This window comes from Erpetoichthys calabaricus, chromosome 4 (assembly GCF_900747795.2).
Source record: "Erpetoichthys calabaricus chromosome 4, fErpCal1.3, whole genome shotgun sequence".
Lineage (NCBI taxonomy): Eukaryota > Metazoa > Chordata > Cladistia > Polypteriformes > Polypteridae > Erpetoichthys > Erpetoichthys calabaricus.
The window spans coordinates 192,934,080-192,946,837 of NC_041397.2; the positions used below are offsets into that span (position 1 = coordinate 192,934,080).

Sequence of the window (12,758 nt, forward strand, 5' to 3'; positions counted from 1 at the left end):
ACATGGATCATATGTGCAAACTTGTCATAATTTCTGCTAAAGACTGTGATTTCAACTCATATCCCAGGAGCTGTGCAGCACCAGTACTGTTCACTGCACAACTGTGCCACCCACCTTTATAATTTGTGAAATAATCTGCATAAGTATGATATCTGCCTTGGGTGTAATCATCTATTAGATTTTGAATCAGAATTTCCATTTCTTAAGTTAAATTCTCACAGCATTAATACAGTGCAGTGGCATCACCAATGAGCATGATATCTAGAACAAAGCATGCTTTAAATCAAAAGGCATTATGGTTAAAGATCAGAAACAATAATGCATTTTGTGCATGTGCTAACTCCAAATTATCACAAAATGTTGGTGAGGAATCAATACCTGCTAAATAGGTAAGGCAGAACTAAAATAAGATTGTTGTTGGTGGACAGAAATTGGTTGGTAATATCAATATGAAGAATGGCTACTTGCAAAAATGCCCTAACAGTAGCCAGATATACTGTGTTACAAAACACACATTGCTAGATATTGCATTTGAGGAGTTAAGCATGAATTGCTCACTCAGTAATGTGTTCATATATATATTGTGACAGATAGAAGGCGCTGTCGTCCCCTTGAACCCTCAGATCAGACACCAGATAAAAGTCCAAATATTGACTTTATTATAATTATACAGTGCACAAAGCACTCTCCACTCCATAATTCTCCAATAAACAATTGATAATCCAATGCACAATAATCCTCCACACCTCCCAACAGCTCAGTCACCCTTCCTCCCAACTCGGCTCACTGCTGGGATCTCCCATAATACTTTTATAGTCCTGACCTTGAAGAAAACTTCTTTTCTTCATCCTGGAAGTACGTCATTTCTTCTGTCCCTGTGACTAGGACGTACTTCCGGGTTATAGTGCAAATCATTGAGCCTCCCTGCAGCATCCCCTGGAGGCCCCCACAGTATCCAGCAGAGCTTTGAAGAAAAACTCCAAGGTCCATGATGCCCTGCTGGAATTCGGGGCACCTCCATGTTGCCTGGATGGCCCCATCTGGCGGCGTGGGGGTATTGGCCGGGATGAACGGCTGGCCATATATAAAAGGCAAAGCCCTCACTTACTGACTCACTCATCACTAATTCTCCAACTTTCCGTGTAGGTAGAAGGCTGAAATTTGGCAGGCTCATTCCTTACAGCTTACTTACAAAAGTTAAGCAGGTTTCATTTCGAAATTCTACGCGTAACGGTCGACAACGTCCGCCATGTTAAACTTTCTTATTTATGGCCCAATCTTCACAAAATTTGGTAAGCGGCTTCCCTGCGCTAAACGAAACCGATGTACGTACTTATTTCGGTGGTATGACGCCATTGTCAGCCGCCATATTCAACTTTCCAATGGTCTTTGTTACTTATGGGCCCATCTTCGAGAAATTTGGTACGCGGGTTCCCAACGCTAACTGAATCCTACTTACGTACATATATACGTCCATAGCCTGCAGCTCGGTCGCTGTGTGAGGCGGCGTTGGGTCCCCCATCCCCACGCCTCCCACGTAGTTGGCTGCCTGCCTATATAAGGCCGTCTGTCGCTCCGGTCTCTTCATTCCCTTCCTTGCTTCGCTACGGTATTCACGTCTCCCTGCTGATAACTGCAGCCTTTTTATTTAATCCACGGCTTCTCCGCTGTTTTATTGTTCGTTTATTACGACTATAGTTATTGTGTAGGTATTTTAGACTTAGTTTACATTGTTCAGGTACCCATTTCCTTTATCATTCCCACCATACCCCCATTAACATGTCTATCGAGTTGATCACCATCGATCAAAGAACTGTCACTTACCAAGTGGTTTCCATGCCTGGAGATGGCGCCTGCCTTTTCCATTCTCTGTGTTACATATTGCACGGCCATATCAGGCTCACTCTTGATACCCGGAGGAACATTGTGTCTTATGTATTGAATGACTGTGACAGTTTCAAGGTGTGGACTCATGACAGTACAGGAGATAATTATACTACACAGGAGCACTATAAGAGTGAAATGCTTAAGCCCTTCACCCATGGTTCTGCGTGTGTGTTGATGGCTGCCGCTGAATTGTTCGGTTGTCGCTTTCAAGTGCACCAAAATGGCCAAATATTGTACACCTTTGGACAACCACCAATGCCTCTTAAACATCTTAGATTCACAGGTGACGATTTGAATAGTGGACACTTTGATGTTTATGAATGTTTAAGCTCTCAAAAGCTGGATGCGAAGTTATCGATAAAACCTATTTCAATTCAAACGCCTCCAATTTCCAGTAAGGCTCTGCTTCGCAATGACAATTAATAAGTCTCAGGGACAGACCCTACAAAAGGTTGGCATTGATTTGAGGCAAGATTGCTTTTCACATGGCCAACTATACGTTGCATGCTCAAGAGTAAGCTCAGCGCACAGCTTGGTCATATTACAACCGGAGGGTCGAACTGACAACGTGGTATACAAAGAGATCCTTAACAAATAATTATTGGTATATTTTCCCTCAGTTTAAAAAGGTTTACTTTTCTTCTTAATAAAAATTTTAAAGCAGTACTTCGCCGCTGCGAAGCGCGGGTATTTTGCTAGCCTTTATATATAATATGCTACCATGGCTGTTAATTTGTCTGTTCATGGGTGCCATTCACATCTCTACCACCTTTGCCGTCTCTTCCCCTACCTCTTTATATCTTAAATCATTCTTGATGCAGATTGAAGACTTAAGTGCAAGCTTAAGTGAAAAATTAAAGAAATTGTACTATGTAATTGCAACACAAACACTGACTTAATCAGTTTTAACACGAAAAGATGCCGATGAAAGAAGAAAAGAAACGGGCCGCTAGGGTGGAGAAAAGAAGGGCTGCTCAAGAAGCAGCAAGCACATCAACCTCTGAGCAAACAAATACTAAACGTACAGAGAAAGAGTATGAAAGTGGTGAATGCTCAAGTCTAGTGTATTCACTGCATATATATATATATATATATATATATATATATATATATATATTTAAAATCTTTACACATTAGTATATCTCTGTAAATTATAGATTTTTGGCCATTCTACATTCTAAACACATTCTAAAATGTTTCAGCATTTTTATAATATGAAGGGTATATCTGGCAGTTCTGAATGGCATAGTTTAAGATACTGTATATAGATGACTTGTATTAGATTGACATTATATTTTATCAGTTATATACATTAGACTGGATTTCCAAAATACAAATGTCTTTAGTGGGAACCTTGTTTTAATCTAACATCCTTTTTTAAAAAAAAAATTAAAATATATGAATGAGCAAGTAACTTTGTGTGACATACAGTGCTGTACTCCAGGCTGAAAGGATAAAGATAGTTTAAATGATTTCCAGGAATAAAAAATGATGCAGATACACTAAGATTCCTTGAGCTGTTTACATAACCAATATAAGCTGACTTATTGAGCATTATTTGAGTTACCTGGGGCCTCATGTATAAACGGTGCTTACGCACAGAAATGTTGCGTACGAACCTTTCCACGCTCAAATCGCGATGTATAAAACCTAAACTTGGCGTAAAGCCACGCACATTTCCATGGTAACTCATTCCTTGGCGTACGCAATTTATCCGCCTGGTTTTGCAGACTGGCGGCACCCAGTGTCAAAGCAGTGCCACTGTTCCTGTGTGATCACCCTTTCTTTCTTAAATCCACATTCCTGGCGCGGCTTTATAAATACACTGAAATTAACTGCATATTGTTTATTAGTGTAATGCATCTGATTGTAATTAACCTGTAAAAATATAATGGTCCAGGGAATAGCCATAGTATTCCAAATACCATAACTGCTTTAGCATTGTAACTCTCACTGCATCTTCTTTCAGCTGATCCCGTTAAGGGTTGCCACGGCAGATCATCTTTTTCCACATTACTCTCACTGCACCACTCGGAGTATTTATATCACTGTATCTGAGTGGGAAATCACAGCAGCAGCTGATTGGAAAGAGAATTATCGGTACACAGCATGAAGCAGATGCTGCCTGAGCCACAGCAAACGCTTTAGTCCCTGTACGGACTTCGCGGTTTAGAAACAGTTTCATCCCAAGAACTCTAAAGGCACTAAATCAGTCCATCAAGTGCTCCTTGTAGAACTGTTTGTACTTATAAGTACAATTACCCCACTGTAAACTTGCACTACAGTTATAATATTGCACAACCTGCGCCACTTTATAAAGCGCGTATTTACATGTGATGACGGTATTCATTTCTAAGACGAAATGCAGCAAAACATGTTGATTATATTATACAGATAAAACTTTAACTTCATTTAAATAATCTGTATTGTTAATAATTAAACATGTGAGGACACGGTGCCGCAGCGCTAGCTAGTTCAGTAATTGTTCCTGCCTTGCGCTGTATTCTTGCTGGTGCTGACGCGACACTGGAAAGATAGACGGATATAATAATTAAACACGTACTACTAAGATATTTCAATGTTCCTTAAAAGTTTTGAAGAATCAAAGTTCTAAGCTTACAGATGGCTTCATGTCTATTACATAGCTTATTGTGTGGCGATTGAGTTTTTGGAGAAAGAAAAGTAAGGACAGGAATTGGAGGTTAGTATGTTTGAAAGAGACAGTACTGCTGTGATAAATTATTTCATTGAAGGTTGCGCATGGCGCAGCAAGCCTCTTGCGTGAGACATGAACAAGCACTGCACCACCGTGTTCCCATGTTTAATAACATGCTTTCATTCCTATCATCATGAAAAAGATATCACGTATACATCTCAGTATTTTAATTATTCAGAGAGCTGTAATATCACAAATGTAATGGATTATGTGTCCTGTCGGAGAAAGAGAAAGCCCGTTTAAAAGGCAGGTAGTGATTCATACACATAGAGCACATAGAAGATCAAATACAGAACAAAGCATTTAACATGCCACTTTAGTTACAGTGGGATTTGAGAAACTAGTAAATTAAACGATTTTAAGATGAAGTTTATGATGTTCTACTTTAATGGCAAAATAAACTACGTGATTAAAGTGGAAATTTCGAGATTAAAGTTGACATTTCGTGCTTTTTTCCCCACTGTATGCCTTTTTTTTGTCTGTACCCTAATAAGCTTTCATATGACACTCAGACGGTGGGCTACGACTCGCTTTTTCACGGCGACTGTGATATGTGATTTCTTTTTTATTTCGGGCACTGTGCGACTTTGTGAAGTTGAGCCTTCGAGTTTCTCCAACACTCTGTCACTCGATCAGCTTCCTTTTGTTGATTATACCACTGTTTAAACCAACAAATACTACGTTTTTCCTTTGCCTCCACTTGGTATTCGCTGAAATTCTTATATTTTCTCCCGTGCTTTTCCCATTGTCTTTTCACAGAAGGCTATTTATATTGATTTGCATATTCAAAGAGGCGTAATTCTGGGAGGAATTGGGGCAGGACAGAAGGCGCGTGCACGTGCGTTACTTTTCACGCAAATCGGGATTTATGTAGTGGAAGAACGTGAAAGTATGCGTGCGCACAGATTCCTGCATCTGGATTTTTCTGTGCGTACGCACAATCCCGCTTTTGTGCTTACGCCATGTTATAGTGTGAGTTCTACGCACGGCATTATACATGAGGCCCCTGGTCTGTCCAGTTATCCCACAAATTCTTCTCTTCCACAGTCTGGAACTTTGGACATTTTTGTGATTGAGACATATTTTCTCATTGCATTCACAACCATTACAATCCACCTCTTTTTCTACTTCCATTAGTCTCAATATGCACCTTTTCACTGTACCATTTTCTGCCTTTCATTCCACATATCAAGCTATTAAAATGTTTTCTTCAGCACATGATTAATTGGCTACACGTCAACCTATTCTGTCTTCTCTGCACTTGTATTCTTTCTTCTACTTCTACGTGGAACTCTACATATCCATCTGATTATTCCTATCCTTTTCTTGTTTAACTTTATCTCATGTCCTGCTTACATTGATCTTTTTTCATTCTAATATACCATACAACTGTTTGCACAGCCTGCATAATTTTTCTCCCTTCAGTGTTTTAGATGCTATTTTGAAGAGCCAAATAAATGTGTGACGCAAAGAAAAGCACATAGTGGAGTAGGAAATTTTAAAAGTGTGTCTGTTGAAGGAAGCATATCAGATTTTTACTATTTTTGAGCTTTGTGGAACATTGCAGCAGTTGAAATTCGTGAAATAAAAGTAAAAACACAGGATTTGGAGAACCTTATTAGCTGTTTTATCATAACTTCCTTTTAGCAAGTCATGCACATTTAGTATAAAAATATAGAGAATGAAGACAACTGATCTAAGGAGGTGGTGAGAAAACTTTGGCAAAGTGGCCCTAGCAATTATATAATTAGCATTTTAGTTTATTATTATTTTGGAGACTTAATTTAGGCAAATTCTGTTGTTTACCTTAATATCTTTCTTTTCGGTCAAAAGTGTGACAACATTAACAAGTTAGAATATGTTTAACTTGTTAAAAATTCAAAACTCTTTAACTGAGATTCATTTTTATAAGTGTAAACTGTTTATTAGGAGATACAGATGGTGTATTCCTTTAATAATTGATTCAGCCTTTTCTGTTTATACTATTCATCTGTTGTGGCAGATGGCTGGGGCCCTTGCACAGCCAGGATGCTTCTACAATGGATGGACTGGGGAGAGAGCATGTTCAGTGCATTATCTCCCCAGGAACACTAGAGTGCAGCCTCCCTGACTTGGTGCAACACCATGGAATCCTACAGGGCTTCATGGGAGTTGGAGTTTGGTACAGCCCTGTTGGATGCCGCCAGGGGTGTCTGCAGGAACTGAAAGTTCCACTGGAAGGAGACTACAGGACACGTGGAGCACTTCCAGGTGCTCTATAAAAGGAGCCTCCTCACTTCATTCAGGGAGCCAGAGTCGGGAGGGAAGGAGATGAAGCCTCCCAGAAGAGGAGTAGAAGCAGAAGGAAAAAGAAGGAGACAAGACAAAGAAAGAAAGAAGAAAAGTGTGCATATTATAATTTCTGCTGTGCTGTGCTTGTAGGAAACAAGTGAAAGGCATTTACCCCTTGAAGGAAAAAAAGAAGAACAAGACGTGTCTTGCAAAATTAGTGTCTTGCATCTGTCTGTGTTGGGGTTAGGGAATTGATCGCCCCCTGCAGGCCACACTGCAGAATTATACAGTGGAACCTCGGTTCACGAATGTCTCGGTACATGTACAACCCGGTTTACGACCAAAAAGTTCGCCAAACTTTTGCTTCGGTTCACAACCACACACTCGGTATACAAACAAGCCAGGTTCCCTTTCGGTTTGTACATGTTCAGTCTTTTCCTGTGCAGCGAGCAAGAGAGAGAGCGAGAGTGCGCGACACACACACACACACCCACACAGAGGCAGCACGAGAAACAGAGGCACACACACAGACAGCGCGAGACAGAGAGACGCACGCACACACACACAGGCGCGGGAGAGAGGCGCACGCACACACACAGGAGCGCTCTAAAGAGAGACACACACAGGTGCTCCAGGCTCGCAAAGGAGAGACGCACGCACACACACACAGGCGCGGGAGAAACGCGCGCACACACACAGGAGCGCGCTAGAGAGAAACACACAGAGGCGCTCCAGGCTCGCAAAAGAGAGACACACACACATAGGAGCGAGAGAGAGAGCGAGCGAGCGAGGGACGCATAAGGTAGAGAAGGCTTGTTTTTGTTTTCAGTTCTGTTTACAGTGATCGGTTCATAGCCTGCATTGTTGCAATGTTACTTTTCTTGGTGGTTTATTAAATTACGGATTTTTCAAATGTTCATTTTTTCCCCTGTGCTTAAAATTCATTAAAAAAAGTGTTTTTAGCGAGCGGTTCCTAGCACTATAGCGCAGACTATTGCAGTGTTCGTTTTCTCTGTTGTTCAAGGTTTTCTCAGTGTTATTCAATGTTTTTACATTTAGTTTACCATTACGCTGTGCATTCTATGGTATAATTAACTATATTTGTGCTTAAAAACTAAAATATATATATATATATATATATATATATATATATATATATATATATATATATATATATATTTACATACAGTTTGTACGGTCTGGAACGGATTAATTGTATTTACATACAATCCTATGGGAGAAATTGCTTCGGTTCACGACCAACTCAGTTTACGACCAGAGTTTTGGACCGAATTATGGTCGTGAACCGAGGTTCCACTGTAATATGATACTATGATGTGGGTATCAAGGTTTGTTGTAAAAGTTTATTTTTATGCGTGCTTGGCCTATTTTACCTTGTATGCTTACCCTGTAAGTAAGTAAACATCTTTTAAGTCTTCTCTTTCACATGTGTAAATATAAAATGACAAATGCATGTTTTTAATCTATCATATACTTGTCGTATTTTTTTTTACTTACTCCCTTAATTTCAAAGACAGAAGTAAATAATGAACAGTGTTTAAAAATTTCTGCTCACAATTTTGACAAATGCACAGATGAAAATTGTGTCACATTTTTGTCTATGGGTAACACTAGATAAAATGGTTTTGGTAGGTCTCTTATTTTTATTCATCATTACTTGTCATTTTTAGTCATACAGTATTTTAGAGTAACTTATGTTTCTTTAGCTGTTAATTTCCTTTCTTAACTACACAAACTTGCAACATTTGATTATGTTTTTTTCCATAACTTATTGAGCTTGTAATACTTTCTGTTTCTTCTCTACAGTTGGGTACTCTTGGATCCCCTTACTAAAAGATGGCCGAGTGCTTATGAATGAGAATCACACCATCCCAGTATCTGCAAATTTACCACCTGGTTATCTGTGCTCTCAGGATTTGGGGATAAGCAAGGTAATTTGTAAATGTGGTATATTAACATTTTTGACTGTAATGAGTTTTTCAGATATGAATGGCAAAGTCAACTGAAAATTCAAAATTTATTATTAAAGTTTTATTAATACATCATTTGAACATTTACAAAGGAACATCGTAAACTTATTTTAAATACACAGAAACTGGGCTAAACTATACATACTGTTAGAAATACTGAGGTAAATTTCAGTTTATATCAATTTATACTACAGGACATCCACTGGTGGGCTAAAAATTAAGAATTTTGGAAAATATACAGTATGTAGATTTTTTACAATATATATAAAATCATGTTTAAAATTTTTGTCATTGTGAGTTTTGCATTACTCCCAGAAATATAACCATTAACCATTAAATCTTATGCTTCAAACTGGGATCATGTCCTGTGTAAGGCTATAAGTCATTTAAGGATATGTTTATCTACAATACATTTGTTTAGGGTTATTTAATAATTTAATGGTAAATGTTCTTTTTTTTAGAAAGTTATGAATTTTGTTTACCACTTTTTCAGCATTCGGGTCCAGAAATTAAATGGGTTGATGGAGGAAAACCCTTGTTTAAAATTGGAACTCACTTTGTATCTACAATTTACACTCAGGTCAGTGATTTAAAAAGTTGTCTTTAGCAATAAAAATAACTAATGCCAAACCAAATGTTAACTGTTTGTAAGTTAAACATAAAAATTGGTTTAAAAAATTCACTTTTTATATGTGTTCTCTTACTATTATTGGGTTGCATTAGAAATAATAATTGTCTTCAGAAAACCAGGATGATGATCTTAACCTTATTTCTTGTAATTTAAATTTAGCAGTGTTATTTTTTTCCACTTCAGGATCAGCACTTGAACAATTTTTTCCAGTACTGTCAAAAGACAGAATCAGTATCAGAGGCCCCAGGAGTTGAATTGGTTAAATACTTGAAGGTAAAGCCTATCGTGTATAGTAATGCGGCTCCATATACAGTGTTTTCAAAATGTACAGACCTGTAATTCTTTTTATTAATGATGCAAAGGTTCAAATCAAAACAAGTCTTTCCTAACATCCTGAAATCTATAGTATTTAAGTGACCCACGACTGGGGCATTTTAGAAATATGTGCTTCAAGTGATAATAAAAATATTATTAATCAGTAGTTGTTCAGCATGACATGAACTCTCTCATTGCGTCCCTCTTAGCACTATAAAACTATTTTTACCCACTGTTCTTCCATTTTCACCTCTTTTGTGACATTGTCAAAATAATCAACATAGAGCTTTTTGCACTTGTAGTGTACAACAATATGCAGTTTAAAACTTTTATTTAGTCTGTTTCCACATCCTGTATAACATTCTTACTGCTCCAATATAGAGCACTGGATGGTCAGTTGCTATGGTACAATTTTTGATATTAGATGTCCAGTTCAATGTAGATAGTGGTTGATAGTATGAACATTTGTTGCAGATTCTTGTGCAATCTATTGAACTGTTTTATTTCTCGCTAAACATTTTTATTAAAATTCATACAGTATACCTGATAACTAAGCATGTTTTCTGTTGTTTTTGTTAAGCCTGTGTAGTACAATGTAGTGGAGAAAAATTAAAAATAAAATATACAGTATGGTAGCAAAATACATATGAGTTGATGAAAAAGAACCTTACCAAGTTGGTGCTTTTTGACTCTTAATTTTTACTGCAATGAATTCTCAGGCAGCAGTATGCTTCAGGTTTTTGTTTGATGAAATATTCACAATCATATTTTTTCAGTTTACATATTTTTCTGTATTGATTTTTTTTTTTTTTACCTGTGATATTTATAATATAGAGTTTACATGCCATGGAGGATCATGTGATGATCAAATTCCTGCCAACGATCTTAAATCAGATGTTTCGAGTGCTAACTAAGGCCACACAGGAGGATGTTGCAGTCAATGTCACAAGGCAAGTTGAGCTTTTCTGCTGTAACTCTCAGTCTTTGCCATTTATATTCATCAGACTAATTTACTGCTAGTATATAATTTTGTTTTCTCTGAAATGGTGTTTTATAAAATAAATACTTAGTAACTGATGGATGTTTTGGTTGTAAAAACCCTACTCTCATTTGTTAGTGATGCAGTGTTTATTTACTAATCTTAGAGTTATGATTCACGTTGTATCCCAGTGCCATGAGGAAGGTCTAGAGCACTACCTGCGGTCATACATAAAGGTATGTTTTCCTTTTTATATGTAGCCCTGTAGTAATCAATTTACAGCACAGTTTTTGCTTTGTAATGGTTGCTTAATTGATTAATTTCTACTGGTTGTTTTCCCTCCTTTAAGTATGTATTTAAAACTGAGCCCTACAATGCTACCTTCTCTAAAACCGTGCATGATGAACTGACCAAAGCAATGACTGCCATCCTGAAGCCATCAGCCGATTTCCTCACCAGTAACAAGCTACTTAAGGTATTTTCAAAGTTTTTTGTCGAATTTAATTAATCATGTGTGATTGCCCCTTATAAACAACTAAATTTATGGTTATTGATTTCTTTAATTAGAAAAATGCTCACAGGAAACCAACAAAAATTCTGTTTCGGTTCAGAGACCAAAAGGACCAAAAGCTACACTTTATATTTGTGATTTGTGTTGTGGCAAACTTTGTTTTGCATGATATATAAAATACAGGGATAAATAGAAAGTCAAGTGACATTAATTTTAACACTCTACCAATATACAGAAATGTGGAATCATTTTTTCCCAATACCAGATAGCCAAACATCTGTTGTTTCTCTATTCTTGATAGCTGTATTATCAGCTCAGCACAACATATTTCACTATTATTATTTGGATCGTGTTGTAGCGCTTGATTATTTCATTCTAAGGCCATGTGCTTTAAAGTTGCTATTGTAATGACCTGTGGTCATTTAATAGAAAATGTGATTGGGATTCAAATTCAACCTTAACAAAACCCATTATACAAAGAATCTTGAGCATGTCATTGTCAATTTGCTAGCTGATCCCTCAGCCCTTCAGAATTCCTAAAATGAAAAAGAATGCATGCAGAAACGAGAAGAAAAGTAAGATTTTTATACTATACAAAATTATTTAAAAAGCACCAACTGTAAAATGCCTGCCATTTTCATTTCAAATACACATTGATCAATTAATTCACAGATGTTAGGAAAGCCAAAAGGCTATTTTGATGTTTATGGTTCCACATTGTACTTTTTTAAAAGTAAACAAAATGTATAGTTTGAAGCGTCATTTCGCAAAATGCTATTAAAATATTCTATTTGCTAAATTTGTAAAACAGCAATCAGAACAATCTTAGCTCAAGGAGAAACATAATAATACAGCTATGTTCAGTTCCAGCCAATATTGCCAAACATAATACATTGACAGGGCTTTCACTAAAGATGTGTGGAGTTACCAACATAAATCATGACTAACCTACGTTTTGGGCCTCTTGCTACATTAAATAGTGATTAAAGTTATTCTGAGTTCCACAGTACTGGGTAACTACCTTAAATTATTTGGTATCTAAGGTTAGTGATTGTGTGAAGTCATCTACAGAAAAACGTCTTTTACTATAAGATTTTTATCCTAATGCTGTAGAGAATAATGTAGTAGAAATGTTTTTGTTTTTGATTTGTTTAAGCCAAAAATTCTAATAATGCTCCAGTGCAGTATAGGAGCAACTCATGGCAGCTACAGCAGATACATGTCTTAAAGGCTGAGATGCACACCTTAGTGGCATCTGTAAGCCAGTGATTAATTAGTGCATATAAACTGCTTACAACAGCATACAAAATGCTATCTCATTTTTTAAGAGAAAATCCCAGTCCAGATACCAATGTACAACACCATTAGCAGTGTAATATCTAAACCACAAGGAAGGCACAGTATTCATGCAATTTTAAAGCAAAAAATTAAGAATAGGTCAGTAAAAAATGTTTTTT

At 37.2% G+C, this 12,758-nt stretch overlaps 1 protein-coding gene across 11 annotated transcripts in view; it reads left to right on the forward strand.

The window, feature by feature from the left end:
* dock9b (dedicator of cytokinesis 9b) overlaps positions 1–12,758 on the forward strand; it is a 441,285-nt gene that overhangs the window by 318,484 nt on the left and 110,043 nt on the right. For all 11 annotated transcript variants that reach the window (XM_051926266.1, XM_051926269.1, XM_051926275.1 and 8 more), the window contains exons 21-26: positions 8,702–8,826; positions 9,359–9,445; positions 9,680–9,769; positions 10,646–10,761; positions 10,957–11,026; positions 11,140–11,265. In XM_051926266.1, coding sequence (XP_051782226.1) covers positions 8,702–8,826; positions 9,359–9,445; positions 9,680–9,769; positions 10,646–10,761; positions 10,957–11,026; positions 11,140–11,265 — 614 coding nt within the window. The remainder of the gene's footprint in view (positions 1–8,701; positions 8,827–9,358; positions 9,446–9,679; positions 9,770–10,645; positions 10,762–10,956; positions 11,027–11,139; positions 11,266–12,758) is intronic.